At 33.6% G+C, this 23,129-nt stretch overlaps 3 protein-coding genes and 2 non-coding genes across 6 annotated transcripts; 2 read left to right on the top strand and 3 right to left on the bottom strand.

Moving 5' to 3' along the window:
- Positions 1 to 4,119: 4,119 nt before the first annotated feature.
- Positions 4,120 to 6,167, top strand: LOC105164022 (trihelix transcription factor ENAP2). Its single transcript, XM_011082577.3, has 2 exons — positions 4,120 to 4,420; positions 4,775 to 6,167. The coding sequence occupies exon 2, from the start codon at positions 4,872 to 4,874 to the stop codon at positions 5,985 to 5,987; it is 1,116 nt and encodes a 371-aa protein (XP_011080879.1). The 5' UTR covers positions 4,120 to 4,420; positions 4,775 to 4,871; the 3' UTR covers positions 5,988 to 6,167.
- A 1,833-nt stretch (positions 6,168 to 8,000) lies between these two features.
- On the bottom strand, positions 8,001 to 8,073 carry TRNAK-CUU (transfer RNA lysine (anticodon CUU)). Its single transcript has one exon. It is a non-coding gene; the product is annotated as a tRNA-Lys (tRNA).
- Positions 8,074 to 8,139: 66 nt separating this feature from the next.
- Positions 8,140 to 8,211, bottom strand: TRNAD-GUC (transfer RNA aspartic acid (anticodon GUC)). The gene has a single exon. It is a non-coding gene; the product is annotated as a tRNA-Asp (tRNA).
- An 854-nt stretch (positions 8,212 to 9,065) lies between these two features.
- On the bottom strand, positions 9,066 to 15,121 carry LOC105164015 (heat shock 70 kDa protein 14). Of its 2 annotated transcripts, none has more exons than XM_088880512.1 (10): positions 14,963 to 15,121; positions 13,070 to 14,298; positions 12,601 to 12,828; positions 12,399 to 12,494; positions 11,238 to 11,453; positions 10,567 to 10,764; positions 10,352 to 10,498; positions 10,116 to 10,265; positions 9,909 to 10,039; positions 9,066 to 9,694 (listed from the first exon to the last, which is right to left on the bottom strand). In XM_088880512.1, the coding sequence occupies exons 2-10, from the start codon at positions 14,237 to 14,239 to the stop codon at positions 9,457 to 9,459; spliced, it is 2,574 nt and encodes an 857-aa protein (XP_088736638.1). In that variant the 5' UTR covers positions 14,240 to 14,298; positions 14,963 to 15,121; the 3' UTR covers positions 9,066 to 9,456. The 2 variants fall into 2 exon arrangements, with proteins under 2 accessions (XP_088736638.1, XP_011080863.1); XM_011082561.3 differs by having other exon boundaries at positions 10,567 to 10,761.
- Positions 15,122 to 19,626: 4,505 nt separating this feature from the next.
- LOC105164007 (uncharacterized) lies at positions 19,627 to 22,226 on the top strand. Its single transcript, XM_011082551.3, has 3 exons — positions 19,627 to 19,890; positions 20,669 to 21,275; positions 21,846 to 22,226. Exons 1-2 carry the CDS (start codon positions 19,668 to 19,670, stop codon positions 21,232 to 21,234), a joined length of 789 nt encoding a protein of 262 aa, XP_011080853.1. The 5' UTR covers positions 19,627 to 19,667; the 3' UTR covers positions 21,235 to 21,275; positions 21,846 to 22,226.
- The last annotated feature ends 903 nt before the right edge of the window (positions 22,227 to 23,129 follow it).

The following is a 23,129-nucleotide window of genomic DNA, read 5'->3' as shown; positions in this document are numbered from 1 at the left end:
TAAATAATACAACAATGCCAAAAAAAAAAAAAAATATCCACAAGTATGCCTTTAACATTTTCTTATTGCCATCTAACTGCTTCACTTTGCCCGTGAGACCTTAGCACACAGAGATCAGTTCAGAAAACCTCTCTTCCATACCTTTGAATTTTGATTCCACCTCTTCTTCCATTTTCAACATTTGAAAACTTTGTGAATCTCTATGGAATACACTAATTGGCTCCAACCAACTAAAAAAATTGTCTTGTCCAACTTTGCAATTCCAGAACAATTTTCCTTCACTTTCATTTGTTGGACCAACAACTCTAATAGTTGCATTTCTTTGACAAAAACACTTTAGATTTTAATATCTCAAATCCACAATTTCTTCTTTTTTTGAAGTGGACACACAAATATTCAGAAAAAAAATAATTTTATATTGAGACAATTCACACACTGTGGACAACATTCTTGTCTCATGTTGGATGCTAAAGAGATTCTAAAAATCTCTTTATATAATATGGCATCTTTTTTCTTTATTAATAATTGATTTTTCAGAAACAATATAAACTTGTGATAAAATAGCATCCGTATATCAATACTTAAAACTAAAAAAAACAGGTTTAAAAGCGCTCACATTATATGAAAATCGTGCTCCAACAACGTATCTTTTAGCATTTTTTAAGTGCATAATACTAATAAGAAATAATTGCCATCAATTTCAACTAATTTTTATTACCCCCCAAAGAAAAGGGAATGACTTCTTATTTTAAATAATAAAGTCTTTATAAGTTTATTATTCATCGGGCTTTGAGGTAATAATATATGATATTTGATAGTTTCTCACTAATTATTAATTAGTTAATATAGGGTTCATTAGATTTAAACCTTTTTTAAAGTACCAAATTATACTTTCTCCCAAATAAATTTTAAATTTATATTTACACTTTTTTTTAAAATTCACTGTTTACACCCAATCTCTTTTTCTAGAATTTGGACGAAAAATACTGACGCTAGCAAACAAAATTATATAAATTTTTAATTTTGTCTCTCATTTAACATTCTAATATAATAATTTTGTACTTATAGGAAAAAAATATAATGGTATTAACTTCACAATATTTATCCGTCTATAAATATAAAGATATTAAATGACGGATGAAATTTAAAATTTATATAATTCTTTCTACTTATTCAATATTTTTCGTCCAGATTTTAATAGAAGGGCATCAGCTGTAAATGAAATTTTTGTAAAATTCTTTGAGACAAAGTATAATTGCAAATTTTTAGAAGAAATTTAAATATAATTAACTCTAATATGTTGTGTGTGTGTGTGATGGTAGGGGCAGTTTAGTAATTCTCAGTACGGGGCATGCAAGCAGAATGTGGGCTCTTCCATTTCTATCCACAATCAGCGTTTGCTAAGTTGCCACTTGCCACGTCATAGTTTTTCCACTCGTCACCTAAAACCTACAACTCTGGATAATCTTTTTATGTTTCTCCTCCACCCCCCCCCCCCACCTAAAAGAAAATTACAAGATATCACAATTTTCACTGTGTTGGCAAAACACCCCAAATAATAATATATACAAGAAAATGTTGTAAATATTTGAAAGTAGCATTGGCATTTTTTTTATGTGACTTAACTGCTAATTTATTGGGTAAATTATAATGAGCTCTTTGTAAGGATAAATATGATTGTGAATATTCCCTCGTTATTTGAATATTATCAATATTTTTTAATGTTGGATGAAATAATGTCATTTTTGAATGAAAACTTAAAGTTGTAAACTTTACCCTTGCCTTATTTGTATCACCCCCTACTCACGATATTTAATTATCACTGTTTCATCATTTTCTTAATTACAACCTGTTTTTATAAGTAATTTCTTTTCAACCCATAAAATAAATTTTATTTTATCAATATAATATATAAATATCATAGGTGATAATAGATATCGGCAAAGGTTTATTTTACGCTTACTAGATGTCCTCATATGCATAGCATAATATCCAGTTGTACAAACACAAACCCAACAAAAGAATAATATATTTAATAACCACACAACCAAAAGTTCCGACTTCAAATGTCACGGCTGACTCACCTAATATGAATAACAACACAACTCAAATCAAATGTGGTTAGTCAGTGTGGCCTATCCCTTAAAAAATACGTGGCAAGGAATGAACTGCCTACTCAGTAAGTATAGCTAACCAGTCTATATATCACACAGACAGCAAGTCACGTCCAATGCAATTACATCAACGAATAAATATTCGACATAGAACAACAACAGATGTAAGTAGTAATACATACCCACAACTGTAAATCAGTCCACGACATAGTATTTGACGTTATCGTTTATTTCTAAGGGCCTTACTTTAATTGGAGTACATTAGTCAATGATTTTATCGGTCATCATCATCTCACTCAATGTCATATCATATACAACACAAGATACCCGTTATATGTGATAATCTCACACTATCTATCATAGTATGTACCATATCAGTATAGGACATCACAACAAACATGACATCCCCACACCATGCCAGTGTGTAGCTAACAACACATGATATTCTCCGTTATCCATAATACCCTGGTACCCTATGCACCATTGTACCTAGTTTAACTCATTTATTGTTAATATCACATCATCAACCACACCACCATCAATCACATTATCGTAAACAATTGACTATGTTCCCAACTAGGTAAGGACCATCTTTTATTTCAATTCACAACATCAATATCACTAACTTTAACATTCAATTATCTATCATAATTATTTTCTTATCAATAACTTTTCCATTCGATTTATTCAACAATCACTTATACGACCACATAACCATTTATCTCACATCCGTATAATACAATCACACATAACACGTAGTAACAATTTTATCAATATTAAGTAACCCATAGATAGTCCATGATCATATATATAAACAATCAATATACTATATCTACATATATTTATATAAATTCAAATTCAAGATCGAATATATAAGAGACCTAAAATTATAATACCACACACACACACACACACACACATATATATATATATATACTTACTTCAAATATGAAAATGCTTCAGTTAACATAAAAAACTGCTCAACCCTCTATTTTATCTTCACGTCCTATAATAAAATATTGTACGTATAATCAATATATATAGAATATCATAAACTCTAAATAAAATATTATATAATATTCGTATATTTTCCACCAATCTTTTAACATTTCATTTATATTGAAATACAAACCTCTGTTCCGTTTTCTTCTAAATAACTACACTTTCTAGGCAAAAATTATGTAAATTTTTTAACAGTTATGTAAAAAATATAAAAATTATAAATTTATGGAGTTTATACAGATTCTATACTCTATATAAAAGTTATAAATTTTGGATAGTGTTTATCTTAAATAAAAATTTAAAATAATTTAGATTATATTTAGGAGAATGATTGTAATAGAGATATTTGAGGGGTGTAAATAATAAGAGTATTTTCATCATTAGAAAATTAGTGTATATCATAAGTGGCTAAATGTGTTATGTTTTATAGTTCAAAAATATCAATATACTTTATGCATAGTTGAAGAGAGGAACGACTCAATTTGTTTATACGGCTTTGATGATTTATGACAATTGACAACCAAAAAGCACACAATTCTAAAATATTTGCTTTGGTTCATTTTTTGTAGGCTTTGTTTGGTTAATTGAGAGGAAATGGGAAGAAAGAATAATATATTTATTTTGAATTGTTTGGTTCAATCAAAATAAAAGAAAATTTTAAATACTTTTAGGGGTTTGGTAAAGACACAATAAATTGTACAGTAACGATTAGTTTTAGTAATTTGAATTTTTTTGCATAATAATTTCACTTTTTGGGTAAAAAATTTCGGTATACATTCAATTTTCCTTTTTCTTTATTTGTTCTTGTGATCATATATATATATATATTTACTTTTTTTATACACTTATCTATTCTTTTGAATCAAACAAGCTCTTAATATATTTAATTAAATAAATATTAATAACTAAATATTCTTAAAGTAGTTATTTTGATTTATTTAATTTTGTTATTTTAATAAATATTACACTCAAAATTTTCCCATCACCAAAGAAAATCCTCTAGCCTTTGGGTCCGGGTTGGATGAGACGCATCCCCAGCGCATTTTAGCAACGAGTACTTCACAATTCATGTCCTGGGGCTGTTCTCGACTATTTTCCACTTTCTCTCCATCCCAACAGAAAGAAACCTGGAAATTTCTCAACTCCCAAACAAAGTATAATAGAATTCACGTGTAATCTATGTTCTTGAAAACTGTTGTCTTTCTGAAAGAATTACAGTTTTTGAATATCTGGGAAGTAGTGTTTGATTTTCGGAGAAGCTTGAATCTTGGAGGCACTTCAACTGTATGATTGAATTGTTTGAGGTGAGATTTGTGTTGGGTTCTCGGTTTTTGATTTTAATTTTCTGGGATCAGTAAAGATTTGAGTTTTAAGTGGTATTTTGGGGTGCTTGCTTGCTTATAATTTCATCTGTTTCCTGGTTTTCTGTTCTTTTATTAATGAAGTTTTCTTGTTCTTGACTGTAATTATGAATGAGTTCTTTTCTTGAGAATGATACTTACAGTTCTTGATCCTAAAACTACTGAATTTATACTTTGATTATACTGGATGAGGTTACTATTGGAGAAAGTACTACTAATTTGGGTTGAATAGAATCTCAACATTAATTGTAGTGCTGTTTTGTTAGCAATAATGATTTAAATTTTCTGTGTGTTTAGGTCCTTGAGAAGAAATCTTGTGCTCTTGCCTTGGATGGGAGACAGGATCCTTGAAAGATAACTAGAGAGTAGATATTGCAGTTGTTGGTCTTTGAGCATGATGGATGATGAGGATGATGTCGGTTACCATCCCAGCCCTTATGCCATAAATTGCGAAAAATTTCCTGTCTATCCTCAAAAGATTCGGAATTCGTACGTTGAAGACGACAATGGTGATGGTGATGGTGATGGTGATGAGAAGGGTATAGGTAATGCAGAAGATGAGGATGAGGATGAGGATGAGGATGAGGATGAAGGACATGGTGTTCAGAGGATAGGTGAAGATGAGTATGAATATGGTGATGAAGATGACAATGATGACGATGATTATGGTGATTTACAGAGTCAACCGAAGAAGAGGAAGCTAAAGACCCTGTTCTCGAATTACGAATTTGCTCCTCGAGTACCAGCACCTTCAGCTGCTGCAGCTTTAGTTACAAAGCCATCATACGGTGGACGGAATCCACTGACGGATTGGACCGAGCACGAGACTTTCATTTTACTAGATGCTTGGGGTGATAGGTTTCTCAAACAAGGGAGGAAGAGTCTCCGCTCTGAAGAGTGGCAAGAAGTTGCCGAGAAGGTATCCCAGGAGTCAAAGATTGAAAGGACGGACACTCAATGTCGAAATCGTTTGGATACGTTGAAGAAAAAATACAAAAAGGAGAAAATGAAGTTGGGGGAAAGGGGAGGTGCTGCCATTGAGTGGTTGTATTTCAAGAAGATGGATACACTACTGTCGTCACAGCCACAGCAATCCGGCCTTTCATGTGCAGGAGAGTATGCATTCATGGATCCTAAAGTTGATTTGAATCGCTCAAATGGATTGGATGAGATGAGGGATAGTCCGGGAAATTCAGAATTTGCTGAGCACGAGGAAGATGAATCAAATGGCCTTCCTACCAAGAAGATGAACAACAGGAAGCTCAGGGGTAGCCGAGCTTCTTTTAAATTGCTTGCTGATTCTTTCAAAAAATTCAGTGACATGTATGAGAAGATCGAGAATAGTAAAAGAAAACAAATGCTAGAACTAGAAAAAATGCGGATGGACTTCCATCGGGACTTGGAATTGCAGAAGAGGCAGATTCTAGAGAGAGCTCAAGCTGAGATTGCTAAGATTTGGCAAGGACACGATGAAGACAACATTGTGTCGGCTGAAAATGCCAGTGGTTGATGTAACTTGATGCGATCATCTTCATACTGACATCTGCAGATAATTGATTACTACTTGCAGTTGTTGTATTATAGCTTCCTCCAGGATTATTCAGTCTGCAGGAAAATAAAACTTCTGTCATGATACTAATATGTTTAAAATATAATGCAATTTCATGAAGAGTTCATTCCTCTCTTTCTATCCCACATTTCTCCTTCACTCAGGCTTGTATTTTACTTTTGGCTTCAGATGATCCGTTCATCTTTTATTTCATTGTCTGAATACCTATGACTTGTCTGGATTAGCTCATTCACAATACATTGAATCATAGCTCTCGACAAATTTACTAGGAGCATACGAGGAACAAGCCGACACATTACAGGAATTGAAGAAGTACTGTTTCCAGATCAGAGATGTGGAGCCTCTTTCTTGTAATTCTTTTACGCCCTTTTTCTTGAGAATGAATTCTTGATTCGCAAGCGGTTATTGTCTTTCTTTAGTGTAAAAATCTGCTGTTCTAACAGCGGCAACATTCGTTCCATTCTGCAGTTTGCTGCTTTGTGAGAGTGAATCAAAACTTGGTAGACATGGTGGTCTGTAGAAATACAATAGCTGTAAAAACTCCGACAGGATGAAGATGTAGCTGTCTTTGAGCCTCAAGAAACAGATATACAGACAGACCAGAAGAAGAAAAGTCGTTGCCCGCGTGACAGGCGGGAATACTACAACCACTTCACGTTTGATCTTTGAAGTGAGTGTTTTAATATTAAAAAAGTTTATAGCAATAATAATTAACATGCTGCTTAAAATGTATATCAAGAATTTGTCATAATCTTTTTGAGGCATCTTAATTGTTTAAGCTTATTATATCTTCGTTTGTCAAATTAGAGACGAGATACATTAAAAAACTGAACATGTAAAGTTTTAGAGAATGTCGATTATATTACAATCCGGGTGAGGTATTTATTGGTAAGATATATTAATAATTGTTTCATGTACCCATGTGTTTATAATATTTCTTTTAGCATACCTATACTCTTATATACATTTTTCTATCACAAATGACGGTTATGATACCACAACATCAATTTTATTGCAAATGCTGATAGTACCTTTAAGTTTATTTATTTGTTTTTTGTTATTTTCTTTTTATTCTTTCTTTATTTTTTGAAGCATGATGTGTTGGTTTATATGTATCTTTTCTTATTCATAATATATTTTAAATCTTACATTTGAAATATGGGGCCCTAATGAATGGAATCATATTAGAAGATAAGATTTGAATACAAAGATTAATTATTGAATCGAACTCACAAGTGCTTTTTTTTCACATTGTATGTTACTGTAGGACTTTTTTGGAGGATATGAAGTAAACTTCAATAATATGTACAGACCCGGATCATGCTCGGACGTTTTTCACAAGCTAATAGCGATTTAATAGGGATCGCAAAGACCTGCACTCGTCCCATCAAGGAAAATTCTACGTTTGGTTGTTTCGGTCCCCAACTCAATCTAAACTCAATTCATTTAATATTTTTATACTTTTTTATTATATACATTGATACAAAGCATATTTAAATATACATATATATATGAAAAAATGTGTATATTTTATTTATACTATGTGGAAATAATAATTTTATAAATTAAGATAATAGTCTAAAATACTTTTAACTTTTAATGTATATATGTAAGTAACATATAAATATACTGGAATCTAATATATTCACGTATAAGTGTATAAATATATATATATATATATATATTTTAATAATATTATTGTATCATATTTGTAAAGATAAGGTAATATTAACTATTTAAAAAAAAAACTTATGTTTCTAATATTTTAAAAGTTTTAATAAAGTTTAGTGGGTTCCAATTCGTATGAGGTTTCAGGCTAAAAAAGAAGGTTTGTAAGTAGTCAGTTTCAAAATTTAACAAAGCCACCCAGATCGAACCCATTGAACAACCTTATTTCTTGTTACAACAGAATTCAAGTTAAATATATTAAAAAACATAGAAATTGGAAGATATCGCCCACCGTGGGGCTCGAACCCACGACCACAAGGTTAAGAGCCTTGCGCTCTACCGACTGAGCTAGACGGGCTTTCATTTAATGTTTTGTCAATACCTTAAAAATTGATATAAAGTTGAAAAAGATTAGAAAAGAGTACGCCGTTGCCGGGGATCGAACCCGGGTCACCCGCGTGACAGGCGGGAATACTCACCACTATACTACAACGACTGATGCTTTTTCTTAGATAAAGTTTAATTAACGAAGAAAAAACCTCATTCCCTTAGAATAAGAGCAGCCACGGTAGGGCGGGTGCGAGTTGGCCGTATCAAGAGGACAGGAGCGACAACATCATCATTTGGCCCATCGCGGCACCATTATGACATACCACTACCACAAACAACTTTGAAACTATAAGTGAATGGAACAACTTTGGTTTGAAGTAGAACTTCGAGGAGAAGATGTCGCACAAAATCTAGTATAAATTAGAAATCGGAAAGAGTTGGAACACTTTCCAAACATAAATATTACATCAGACGAAGATATATTATCAAAGCTTAAACTCTTTAGCTTCTAATAAGATGCATTCATCTGATATCTGTTCTTCTTGGCTTGCTAAGTGTGCGTTTCTCTATTCTTCACCCTATTCTTAATGCACAATCTCATTTTGGATCAGGAAAGCTCGTTTTAGGCCAAATGGACCGATAATCGGAAGCGCAAAATCCAACTCAATGCATTACTAAGCACCCAGATCCAGATTGGCAGATCGACCCTAATAGGATAGGATCACTGCCACAAAGCCTTATTCCCCCATCATGATTCATGCACCACACTCGAAAGAATTGCACTCGGAAGGATTCCAAGCGCTCAACTTTACTGCCAACATACAGATTTTTGTCACTCCAAAGATGATCAACTGCTGACCCTTTCAACAAAATACATTACACGCCACAAACTAGAGAATGGTAATTACTTGGTACAAACACCGAGAATTTTAGTTCAGCAAGACATCGTAAACTTGCACATCGAAAGAGACTGAAAGCCACTGCGCAGGCAAAGAAAGACCAAATTGAACTCCGCATTACTGAGTTCCATGAATTGTAGTTCCATAAAATAACACAAAATTTGCATACACAGAAAGACCACATGGAATTTGGGGGGAAAAATCAGAAAGAGTCAACATTGAGACCACGGGGTAATATCCTTTTCTGTGAACAAAGACTGAATAAACAAAGGAGGATCAATAGTCATCAGGCTATTTCTTACAAAACCCTTTCTCAAAAACAGGATTACAAAGACCCCACCTATTAATAGTATAAATTGCCACCTCTGAAATATATGGAGACATAATCCAAACAATTCCATCACCAAAGATTTCACAGCAGCCATAGTCCATTAGAAAGTCCCAAATTCAAGTAATCCTCATCGTACAGAGGAGCACAGCATAATATGTGGTGTGACAAATGCTTTACCAACTTAAGCAGAGCTTGGAGCACTCTCCGATTTGTCTGTCTCCATAGGCTCTGCAGCAGCTGGTGGTACTTCGTTTCCTGACCCTGCACTATCACCTGCATTGGCATTTTGGCCAGGGCTGGAGTGCACATTCTCCGTCCCTTGAGATTGTGCGTCACCCCCTTGGGAGGAGGCTGGCGAGGGTGCCTCAGGAGTAGCTGGCTTGGCCGGCTTTGGTTTCATCATTATTGGCCTGCAGAACCTGTAAAGGCAAATCGAATCTTAATTATCACATAATAATCCAAAAGAAAGGAGGGGACAAACAGCAACCAAATTAAAATAAGATGTTCCAATGATTTATGTCTTCACTAGCATAGTAGCTATGCATCATACGTTTTTTCACATGTACATGCATCTCAGGCCAAAAAACTACTCAAAAGGAGAAAAGTGGGAAGTCATCTAGCAGTTTAGAACACCTGTCTACGGCTTCAGCCTTTTTCCTCACATCAGCAGACAAAAGAACTGGTGTCTCATGCTTGGGAAGTGAATCCTGGTGCTGCTTTTTCTCTCTTAGCCAAGCTTCAGCTTCCACACATTCATTTAAGACCTGAACAATGAAACATAAAATGTCTCACAATCCATACCAATTAAAATATCCATGTGCGGTTCGGGAGGAGATGTACCTTTTGCTTTTCTGCCATATCAATGTGATCGAATTTGGGGTCACTCGACATTGCTGCTTCCCTGTAACTGTTAATGCAATAAATGAGTTGGTCAATCACAGATCCCCTCTCTGAATGTTCCTTGTAACGCTCCTCTATGGGATCACCTTGCTGTAGGATTTCGAGAGCAAATTCAGAAAACAGTCTTCACACTGAAGCAAAAAGACAAACAAGAACAAGTTCTTGACGGCTCTTACTTTCTTGAGCTCCTGCAGCTTTGCAATATATACGCCTTTGGTTTCATCCTCTCCATCCTCATACAACCAGTCTTCTACCTCCTGGAGTCGGGCAATAAACTGCTCTCTCTCCGACTCCTTCACGAACTCGTGATACTTGTCATGAAGCTGCAGAACGAAGATGGTTGATTACATATAATTAAGGCGTCTAACAAGACCAACACCACTGTACTTACCTTATTCCTCATGTCATAAACATAAGCCTCAACAGCATTCTTTTTGTCTTTGGTTTCCTCCATTACACGATCCTGTAAAGCCATCTCAAATTCCTTCTCCACAGCTTTCTGTACATCTGCAGCAGCAAGTCCTCCATAGACAATCTCTGATACAGGCACATTTGTTTTCTTTACCTTTTTCTTTGGAGCCTCCACCTGCTAAACATTAAACGATGGTGAAACCACCGAACAATGGTACCACTTCTCAAATATACATATAGACACATAACCAGCAACCGAATAAATAAAGAAATTTGTCCAACACACTAAGCTCTAAACCACATCATCTAGCATATGAAGATAGCCAGAGCAAATCTAGACATAACTTTAAATGTGACACATGCAGTCTCCTGACGCATCTGAGCGAGTAAAATCAAGCACTCATGAAGAGCAACACATTAATGCTTCTGCTTGTTTGGCTCAATGAAAGAGAACAAGAGGAGCAGGTGTGCAGATGTGCATCAAAAAGCAAAGAGAAGATACAAAATTATCCGGTCCATCCGGAGAAGGAGAAATAAAGACAGAAGAAGCAGAAAGGTATGACTCCCACTACCATTATTAACACAAACGTTCAAAATGGGAATCCATTATAATCATGAAAACAGACTCTAATGTAAGCGTTATAAGCTAACCTTGCCATCTGTTTCCATCTGAACAGGCTTATCTCCCAACTCCGGTACACCATTTTCAGCAGCAGCACCATCAGGTTTAGCATCTTGCATATTAACATCGCTTTCGGTGGTGCTTGCTGGAGCAGGATCAGCAGGGACCTCATCCGTTTCCATTTTAGTAGATTCCTTTGAGGACTCGTTTACAACTGGAACTTCTATTTCCTCCTCTTCCAACAGCTGCTTCAGTACACACCCATCAGATTGGAAATAATACATAATATAACCATCAATTCCATAAAGATTAAAACTGAAAATCTTTGTGGCGAATTTGGGAAGTTCAATAAAGCCAACGGCTTTACCGCACAATAAAGAGGTCTTTATAAAGTGCAGTTACTAAAAGTAGGAATTCAACACATTTTGCTAATTGTATCTTTCCTTCTATAACTGGTCCCTATAAGATCAGATCACCATCTGATAGAGAGCCAAAATACCATCATTGTATCACACCAACACACACGAGTAAAGGCTTGGGCTGATGCTACACCCTATGCTTTTAGACTGCACAATTGAAAAAGAAAGACAAGTTTTGACTTTTACAAATTCTTGATAGTAACCCATCTTTGCTGAGGCAAGAATCCAATATCTCCATGAAATCCCCTTTCATCCTCTCTAATAAGCGTTAGACATGTAACACATTGATGAAAAGACAGATGTATCACGTGACGTCTATTAATTCATCGGGTAGAAAAAATAGAGTCTAACGCAATCATAAGGAGTTTTCATGAGTGCTAAGCAAAGACAAGAGCAGGATCTAAAAGAGTCACTAATAAACCTAAAATTCATCATTGAAGTAATCCAACTATTATGAAAAATCAAAGAGTGAGCATATTATTCCCACAATCAGGTAGATGACATTAAATTCTTTTGAGGCTATTATGACAATTTACTACTAGGACCATCTTTGGCGCGATAAGAATCATCACACGTGGAAGTAAAAACAGAAGTTAAGAGTTCTCATAAATCTCACAGCTCATCAAAATAGAAACGGAAAGAAATTGATGTCATTGTTCTTTACACTTGACTATATTACCCATCTTTCCCATCTTCCACAAAATTTAATTACTAAAGAATCGACAGCAAAGCATCAAGGAAATATGGAAGTGCTTCAACATGTAAACTCACCGTAGCTGATTCAATCGACACAATACCGTGAAGATTCAGTCGTACTTTGACTTTCAATTTTGCCCTCTCACCTTTTGTGGATTGGAAGGGTCCAATCTGCATGCAGCATAACGACAATATGAAATAAAGGCAACAATGTTCGAGCAGAAGCTACCTGACAGCTTAATTAATGAACTAAAGAAACACTGCACAATCAAACTACCGTGTAAGTGCTAATCTTTGCGGGTGCCTGCAATTCACTGACATCAGCATATTGCACATCCAATGTGAAGGTGCCAGATCTGTAGAAAGTCAGCGCCTTTACACTTGGTATCGGATTACCCTTCGGAAATACAACGGTACTTTGCTGATTATCTGTTGATCCATTTTGAGCATCTGAGGCAGGAACTTTCCATGACAAAGCAATGGGGAAAGGAAAGCTCTCAGTAACCTGTTAAAAGAAAGCAATAAATCTTAATCCAGTTGTCATATTACAATTCATGCTCACAGACTATCCCGAGCTAGATTTGGCATAAATCTGGAGCTGGAAATGCTTCAACCAAAACATAACAGCTGCTATTCCATGGTGGTAGAGTAACCCGTAGCATTTTAGATGTTGGACTAAGGCACCATTTGTAATGGGTCCAAAAACAAAAACGAAGCTATTCAGAATACTAAGTAAATGATGTTACCTGGAATTCTCGCACTTTAAACGTAGGACTAAGGATAGCACATTGCAAAGCACAACCTTTGGCGACACATTCACTGGCATTCATTGTTCGCCTAGGCTCTTTTCCAAAGAACTCAGTCAAGATCTTCATAATAGCAGGGACCCGAGAGCCTGAACCAACAACCTCAACTGAATGTATGTTCTCAACAGTCAATCCAGCTTCTGCGAGAGCCTTCTCCAATGGCTTTTTGACACGCTCCAGAATCGGGATGCTAATTTGTTCAAATTCATCTCTCTTAATGAAGCCTCTGACATCCTTTTCATCCATCAAGCACTCAATGTTCAGAGGTGCCTCGGGATTTGCACTGAGAACCTTCTTCAACTTCTCACATGCAGCACGAAGCCTCAGGCAAGCCCTGGCATTCTGATAGACATCAATCTTATATTCATCCTTGAATTTTGCAGCAAAATGCTGGAAAAGCACTTCATCAAAATCTCGTCCGCCAAGAGACCGATCAAAAGAATGGGCCAATATCTTCAACTGACCTTTCTTGAAGGCAGCAATACACACTTGCAAGCTAGCATGGCCAACGTCAACAAAAGCAACATTCAAGGGTTCATTTTCAGGTAGGTCAGTCTTATAGATACCATAAGCAAGAGCAGTAGCAGTAGTCTCATGAAAAAGACGAAGAGGGTGTAAGCCAGCAATTGTAGCAGCATCCATAACAGCTCTCCTCTGAAGGTCAGTGAAGTAAACAGGTATACCAATGCAGCAATCTACAACCGCTGCATTCAAATTCTTTTCAGCTATGATCTTTAAATCAGAGAACACCATCCCCAATACCTGAGTAGGAGTAAATGTTCTATTTTCTCCCAAATACCGAGCATGTATCAAAGGATAACCATCAGGCCCTTCAGTCACCAGGAAGGGCAATGATTTGAGGTCACGCTGCAGCTCAGGGTCTGAGAACTGGCGCCCAATCAGCCTCTTTATCTGAGATATTGTATTTTTTGGATTCATCATACTTGATGCTGCTCCAGCCGTCCCAAGAAACCGCTGCTTGTCGCCAAAGCACACCAGAGCAGGAGTTTCACGCTTGGACTCATCATTAAGCACAACATCAATACCTCGTTGCCTTGCAACAGCAACAACACAGCTCTCATTCCCAAAATCAAAACCAACCACACTCATGTTTGATTAACTACTTTAAGCAGCGGCAGTTACTAGATTGCAACGAAGTACCGAACAACCTGCATCATAAACATTGACTTCATCATCACCATTAAATGAGAGCAGCAAAATGCAAATCACAACCAATCTACTTTCTTCATGATAACGTCAATCATAAAGGAAGGAAACACTCAAACCATAAATCAGAACACAATGAACATCCAAGCTCACTTCAGATTCCTACATTCCAATTCAAGTCTGAATCCAACACCAAGCTGACAACAACCGAGTGATCATGTACTCACGGGCACAAAAAATGTACCCACTAAACACAACGATTTCAGAAAAACGGGTTTACAAAAATCATAGTCTTCCCCTGAATAACAGCGGAAAAGCAGATAAACACTTAAGCCACTTCAACTTCAAACAGAACACCCTACACCAACGTCGTTAATTTACCAATGCCCGAGAAACAAGTGAACACCAACTCCGCCTAAACAAAATAACTCCAAAACAATAAAAAAACATGTATATTCAAAAACCAAATCAGTTAAATCAAACAGAGTAAGGAAGAAAAACACATTCCATACATCCAATTAAGCACCAAAGTCCATCAAAATAGAGATGCTAGACCAGGTAAAAACCGAAAACATCCGGAAAAAGAAAGAGAAAAACAAAAAACAGATTAGATCTGTAAACGGTATTAAAACAACACTATCGTTACAGATTCAAGATGAACAGTACCTGAGGAGAGATCGAGCGCGCGCCGCAGAAGATTTTCTGGAACTTTCACCCGCAGATACAGTGGTGGTCAAGTAGAGAACAAACTGGCAGCCAAGGAAAAATATAAAGAGGAGAGGGGTTTAAAAGGGAAAAGGTTTGTGGGGAAATTCCGCTGGAATTAATTAATTAAAAAAGAAAATTTGTAAAAGTAAGGAAGAGGCTGGTCTAATGGTCCTAGATGTGTCTAGGAGAATCGGAGATACTCTGTCGCTTCTAGAAACATCTTCTCTTGCTTTTCTTTTATTGGGCTGTGCTTTTGGGCTTTCCGGGTAGTAACACCTGTTTTGGGCCTTGGCCCCATTATTTTTGAATGTGGATGCATATCAATTTATAATTTTATTTATTTAAAACGTGTGTTTGCAATAATTTTTATTTTTATAGTACTGATAAAATTACAAGTTAAATAATAATAAAACAAGAGTATTTAAAAAATGGTAAAAAAGTTATGAATACTTGAAAATAAAAATTAAAAATAGAAAAATAAAAAAAATGTTAAAATTTGAGTATTAAAAAAAATAATTTAATACTAACAGTTTTACTAATAAGCTGCATGAGTTGTTAGAAAATTGCTTACAATTTTTTATGTAAATTAAATTAATTTTAGACAATTTAAAATAAAAAATTATAGACTAAGAACACCTTTATTTCAATGTATTTTCAATAATAAATTGATTAACATTTTCTTTTAAATTCTTGCAAACATCCCTAGAAAACTATGGAAATGAACACCCTTTGTTTGATCCTACATTCTAGCGTTTAAATTTTATGTTTCAAGTGTGACTATAATTTTTTATATTGTTTGGTCTTTTTGCTAATAATTAATTTAGAATTAAATTTCTTGAAAATCGTGTTTTCATAAAGGCTATAATTTGTAGCATTTAATCGCATCACAATTATTCTTTATCTATTTATACAATATATTTAATAAATAATTTTAATTCTTCATTTATCTGAAGAATTATGTTAATTTTAAATTTTAATAAAATTTGTATTTGCACGATCAATTATGAAAATATGAATCCAAATATAAAATAATTCATTACAAAAGTGTGAAATTCAAATGTTATAATTTTTTTTCCTAAAATTAATTATTCCAAACAAATGGCCAATATTGTCTTATTATGATTTTAGATAACACTGAATATAAATACTTACGATATGAGTAGTTTAAAAGTAGCAAATTTGATACGGATAAATAATATATACTTATAATATAAGTAGTTTAAAAGTAGTAAATCTGATGCGGATAACTAATAAATATTTACGAAATGAATAGTTCTAAATTAGCAAATTTGATACGGATAACTAATAAATACTTACGATATGAATAGTTCTAAAGTAGCAAATCTGATACGGATAACTAATAAATACTTACGATATGAATAGTTTTAAAGTAGCAAATCTGGTACGGATAAATAATAAATACTTACGATATGAATAATTTTAAAGTAATAAATCTGGTACGGATAAAAAATAAATACTTACGATATGAATAATTTTAAAATAGCAAATCTAATATAGATAAGAGTGTAATACTTACTGTACAAATAGTTTAAAGTAGCAAATCAGAAATGGATATTTCTTTTACAAATTCAAGTATCGCTATATGTTTCATGTCAAAATAAAGGGTTTCACAATTTGGTTAACCGGCCAAATCAAAATTTAGGTTTTCGATTTATATAAAAAAAAAAAAAAACAAAAACAAAATTGATTTTAAACGGTCTTTTTATTTTCTAGGTTCGGTGACGAACCGAACCGAAATCCTATTCTTTTTATATATTTTACTTTTAACTTTACTCTTTTTCCTCTCGCTCTCTTCTAACTTGTTCCTCAATTTTCAATTCTTTAATTTTCAAATATAAGTAAATATTTAATATAATGCATATGAATTTTTTTATTTGTCTTGGATTAAATGAATGGTTGTTATTGTATTATTTTGATTCGAATTTTGAATTGCATTCATAAATATACTATTCATCATATATTTTATTTTTTAGATTTTGATTTTTTATACAGATATTTCTTAATAAAATTAAAAAAAAATATCAACATTACTTATATATCTTTTTTTTTTATAAAGAAATCAATTACAACCAAAGTTCGATTCGAGTAATATGGATTGTATAGAAAAACAATAATGATATTAAAAGTGAGATATTCGATGGAACGTGTATATATATATATATATATATATATGTTTATATAAGAAATGATTATTATAGAGTCGCTTTATGATGATAAAAAAATCCAAGATCGTAAATTTTAGAAATTGCCTAATATAGTATTTACAACAATTAAAAAGTTACTGCATTTTTAAATTTGACCAAACTTCATAAAATTGCTTAATATACTATTTACAATAATAAAAAAGTTACTGCATTTTAAATTTGACCAAACTTCATAAAATTGCTTAATATAGTATTTACAATAATAAAAAAGTTACTGCATTTTAAATTTGACCAAACCTCATAAAATGGCTTAATATAGTATTTACAATAATAAAAAAGTTACTGCATTTTAAATTTGACCAAACCTCATAAAATGGCTTAATATAGTATTTACAATAATAAAAAAGTTACTGCATTTTAAATTTGACCAAACTTCATAAAATTGCTTAATATAGTATTTACAACAATTAAAAAGTTACTGCATTTTAAATTTGACCAAACTTCATAAAATTGGTTGATATAGTATTTACAACAATTAAAAGGTTACTGCATCTTAAATTTGACCAAACTTCATAAAATAATATACTACTGGTTAAATACACTTTCCATTCTTAAATTAGCATTTGTACTCCTAATTATAAAACGTAACAAAATGGCCTCTCATGAAATACACTAATTTTTTATGATGAAAGTGCCTTATTATTTACACCCCTAAAATATCTCTATTACTATCTTTCTCCTAAATATAATCTGAATTATTATAATTTTTTATTTAAAATAAATACTACTCAAATTTATAATTTGTATATTGAGTGTAGAAACTGTATAAACTTCATAAATTTACAATTCTTATATTTTTTACACAAATTGATACAAAACTAAATTTACATATTTTTTGGTTGTGTTATTATATATATTGAACTATTTTTAAAAATAAATTATCAATACAAATTCAAAATAAATCTATAATATAATTAATATATAATATTCTATATTTTTTTAAGTAATGATATGATATATTTTTATTATGTGGACATGTAATTGAATAAAAATTTATAAGTTATATAACATAGTTTTTTTTATAATATTATATGCATTATGTATTTACACGTACTTTTCCACATAATTTATTTACTTTGTAAAATATAGTTGCATATATTGAGTTTATAAATATTTTTTGTGTTCCATAATTTATAAAAAATTGTAAATAATAAATATTATTTTTAAAATAAAATATAAGCAAAATTTTAAATCACTAAAATAGTTTGGAAGAGATATTTTAATAATACATATTTTAGGAAGTCGAATAAAAAAATATAGAGATCAATGAAAAAAAAGAACATTTTTATCTTATCAATGCCATATTACAACCCTATACTATTTACAATAATAAAGAAGTTATTGCATTCTAAATTTCACCAAACTTCATAAAATTGCAGAATTGACGTAATTTCAATTTTAAATTTTGAATTGACAAAATTAACCAGACTAGATACGAGGCTATGTTTTTTTTTTTTAAATTTCCACGTATGCGCCACATCAGCTTCTCCAGCCAATCAGGATTGAGCCCCCAATTTTAAAAGTCACATGCATCGCATGTGACTTTTTCCAGCGACCCACAAAATTTTCCGGCCAAATTTGGACTGAAATTGCGAATTTTTCAGTTTTACGAGACCAAATTGAAACCCTAAAAACTTATGGGACTAAAACGAAAATGACCTATAGCTGTGGGACGAAAATTGTCTTTTGCCCATTTTGATGCAAAAGCTTAGGTAGTAATTCGTGATTTTGGTAAAAAGAATTATCTATTATTCTTATAAACTAATATGCAATATTTATGAAAGTATTTTAAGAAAATTTCGATACAAAATATATTAAGAAATAGCTACTTACTCGATCCTGATAACACCATATCAATTTTTATTCATTTTACCAATATAAAGATATCTAACACTCTAATATCTGTTAAATCTATAAAAAGAGAAAAATGTAAGCAATTCCCTTGTAATATTGCAAACGAGCAAATTACCCCTTATAAAAAAATAAATATCAATTTATCTCATTGTATTTTTTAAAATACAATAATTTACCCCCCTATAATTTTTAAAATGAAGCAATTCACCGTCTTGCATAAGGAGGTAAATTGTTTCATTTTTAAAAAGGTATAGAGGGATAAATTGCTATTTTTTTTATAAGAGAATAATGTGCTTATTTTCAATATCACATGAGGATAAATTGCTATAAAAATATCTTATTAGCCAAACAACAAAATCATAGTATATTGATTTATTGGAGTTGTGTGAAGGGCAAAGTAAGAGGGTATTCATTAAACTAAAAAAGGAATTAGTATTTTTTATGGATATCATAAAATACTGAAAATTTTGAATTTTGTTGTTTTTCTAAATAAAAAGGCAAACTATAAAGCATCAGACAATTCGGCAGAAGGAGAAAGAAAAACAGAAAAAAATTACGGTTTGCATGCGGACAGCAGAGAGAAAATGGAGAAAGAAGAAAGGAGGAGAAAGATAATAGCTCGAGGGACAGATCGTTTGGCTCTCATCACTGGCCGGATCCAGACACTCGACCCCGAACCCATTACCAAGTGTTCTTCGTTTACCGCCTCTCGCCAAGATCGTTATCCACCCGCGCAACACGCCCGCTCCTCATCGGAACCTGTGGCCGCGAATGACGAGGAGCTGTTTCGATATGTTGATCGAAATGGTATTTGATTTTCTCGTAATTCATGTGTATTACGTTTGGATTTATTGAGGTGTTGCCTTGAAATTACTGCGTGTACGTGTGTGTGTTTGTGCGCTGTGCTGATTTTTGCGGTGATATGAAAGGGCTAAATTGTGAGGTTTTATGTACGTGTAATGATTTCTTCGACTACGTGTACGTTTTTGTAAGTCTTGAGAGTGTGGATGGTTGAATTTAAACACCGGTTTCCGGTATATGAAATCGGCAGTTTCATTGGATTGGGAGATTAGTTTTATGCTTCTTTGTGGTTTTCAAAAAATATCAAAAGGCGTCGAATACCTTATAGTTATAGTGTTTCAGGATGTTGTAATGGAACTCGAGCAGTTGCCTTTGCGACCATTTTGGTTTTCCTGAGACTCGTGGATACCAGGAATCCCTGTAACAATTTACCTGCTGTGTGAAAATCTTCATGCAAGGAATATTATACTTGCAAAAATGGGCTAATGTTAAACCTGACCATCCCTTTGTTTGGCGACTGACTTGGGGTTGAATACTAGAGTATCTTATTCTTTACTAGTCTCGATGTTTTCGTGGCATCATTCTTTAGCAATCAGTGTTTGTGCTGCATCCTCTAACTCAGTGGTGATACTACTTTCGTACGGTGTTAACTATGGTTGATGCACTAAGAGTTTTTTATAATAATCTATGATCTAAGGTTAATCTCAAAGTTACGAATTATTCATGGTTGAGGCATGCCTTCTTCTTGTCACGTTTTAACTTTCTCCTATAACTGGTCTTGAAGGTGAAGACGATGCGTTTGATACAGTAATGAGACACGGCAATCGTCAGGATGTTGCTAAAGGAAATGATTCAGAAAGCAGAGCTTCTAACCTGCTGAAGCTTGAGCAGAAAGAAGTAGCTACATTATCATCAGATAATGTGAATTTACATGAGAAACTATTTAGCTTTTATCTTGGTTCAATAACTCTCAAGGAAATAAATTTTGGCATAATATCCTCAGAAGATACACGGGTTATGTGTTCTATGGCTATAGCTATTTTGGTAGTTTTATCTAATGTTACTCTTCCTCATGATGTAGCAAAGCCAAAGAGCCTTATCGCCTACCGGCCCATTTTTGTGGTATTGCTCACTGACATGTTTATATTGGCTGCGAAATTGGCACCTTATGCTCAAATAAGAAAGGAAGATAAAGAACCACAAGTTGAGGAAAACGGAGGTGTAGAGAATTGGGGAGGAGCTGTTCAGTTGTTAGAAATTGGCGTAGTTTTGCATCAGACGGTCCGTGCTCTCTTCATAGATTTCAGTTTTTACTTGGTGGTTGTTGTATGTGGCCTTTCCCTGATATGAAGCTTGCTCTGATCAAATCTGGCCCGACTAGCTTTCCTCCTGTAAGTAAATTCTTTACCGGCATATGCAATTCCTGTTGTGCATTCATTCTGTTGGCCTAGTTTTCTTTTTCTAAATAGTTTCTCCAGATGATTCCATTTGTTATTCTAGTATTTGAATTCTTGTTTATCATGTATCTCTGCAAGAATATGGGCATGCTTTCAGGACTAGCTATCAGTAAATTCCTGTTTGACAAAACTTATACTACCCGAAAGGTGTTAAATTTTCGAATAAGTTGAGAAAGTAGCAAAAAACCAAAGTGGAGGATAATGTCTTGAAAAAAAGTGAGAATAAGTTGAAAATTGAGTGTTTTGTAGAACAATTAGTTTTATCTTTCTTTGTCTTTCAATACTAAAATTCAAAAAGCGCGTCTTCTGTTGATTCAATCTATTGCCAAAGTTCAGTTTCACTTAACAATGTATTAAGAAAAATAGATGATTTTCATATGATTGTTATTCATAACATTAACGAGCCTTTCCCTATTTTATATAGAGGATTATATGGTAGGTCAACCAAACATTGATATAATATGTTGTGCCACTTGCTTATCTTGATTTGAGTATGTTTATCAGACCTAGGACCGTCAACATGGATGTTGGAGTTTCGTTCTTCATTAAGATATTAGGGTAAGTTTCGCGTGAGTTTCTTGTCTTGAAGCCCCAAGACCGGCAAGAATGGAAAAGCTTTGTGGTGCGCTGTCAGACGTCAGCTACGAACAATGCTGCCAAATGTAGAGACTTGGATAAGTTGATTCAGAAGAATATAATTGCAAAAAAAGTGACTATTAGTAGTTCAGGTGTTATATACAAAATAATTTCCAGTTCAGGTATTATAGACCAACTATTAGCTGCTCGGCTTTAGCTGTTACTGAAAATTCCCTGTTTGCCGTTTTGTGATGTTCTGATAAGAGCTGAGGTGGAAAACTGATATGAGAAATGTACGTTTTGAGTGTTTCGACAGATGAAATTTTCTTGGTATTGAATTGGAAAGAAAGAATCTGTTCATGAAAATTGTTAGTAGAATCTGTGTCTGATGTTCTGTGTTGTGCCAAGATAATCATCAATACCTTCTGTTCACAATGTGATCTGAATTTTTGCGATCGTACAAGCATCATTAGACTAACCACCACAAGAAAGACGACTCTGAGCATATTATTTCTTTTTATTAAGAAAAACTTAATTTTCTCACGAGGAATACATCAAATACTTTGACATTTGTCCCTATATGGAAAATTTTCTGGATATGAACATAAATATTGAACTGAATTGAACAACACACAGTGACAGTACAGAGAGATGAAGACCAATTGAGCTACATAGACGTGTGTGTGTGTGTGAAGCATATGCTCTCTTTCTTATAATCAAACAATCAAGTCATTCTTATGAAAGATCCTTGATGGAACAGCAAAGCGAGCAGAAAATGAACGGGAAAGATCATCCAGACCAGCCCACATCAAACCCCGATCAAAATTCTGAGAGTGACAGTATGGATCATATATAAGAAAACCTCATCACTGGATTTGAACAGTACTGGGGCAGTATTTTTCACTTGTCTTTCTTGAATATTCTCCTCCATAACACTCTCCGAGGTCTCGACGATCTTCTCACACACATATCATACGGCATGAATCTGGTCCTAGTTTCGACTTGTATGGTGTCTTGGCCACCACAAACCATCATTAAGGGTGGCAAATGAACGGGTTGGGTCGGGTCGGGTCGAGTCCAAATGAGTTGAGTTCAATATGAGTTTGGATTAAAGTGTTGAAAATGGATTAAATAGGTCAGGTTGGGTTAATGATACCCATTTTTTATATGTAATATTTACAAAATTTAAAATTTCAGATAATAATAATAAGA

Source organism: Sesamum indicum, linkage group LG1 (assembly GCF_026168435.1).
Source record: "Sesamum indicum cultivar Baizhima isolate 11 linkage group LG1, ASM2616843v1, whole genome shotgun sequence".
Classification (NCBI taxonomy): domain Eukaryota; kingdom Viridiplantae; phylum Streptophyta; class Magnoliopsida; order Lamiales; family Pedaliaceae; genus Sesamum; species Sesamum indicum.
The sequence above is the reverse complement of the archived record's forward strand: the minus strand, read 5'-3'. Positions and strand labels throughout refer to the sequence as shown.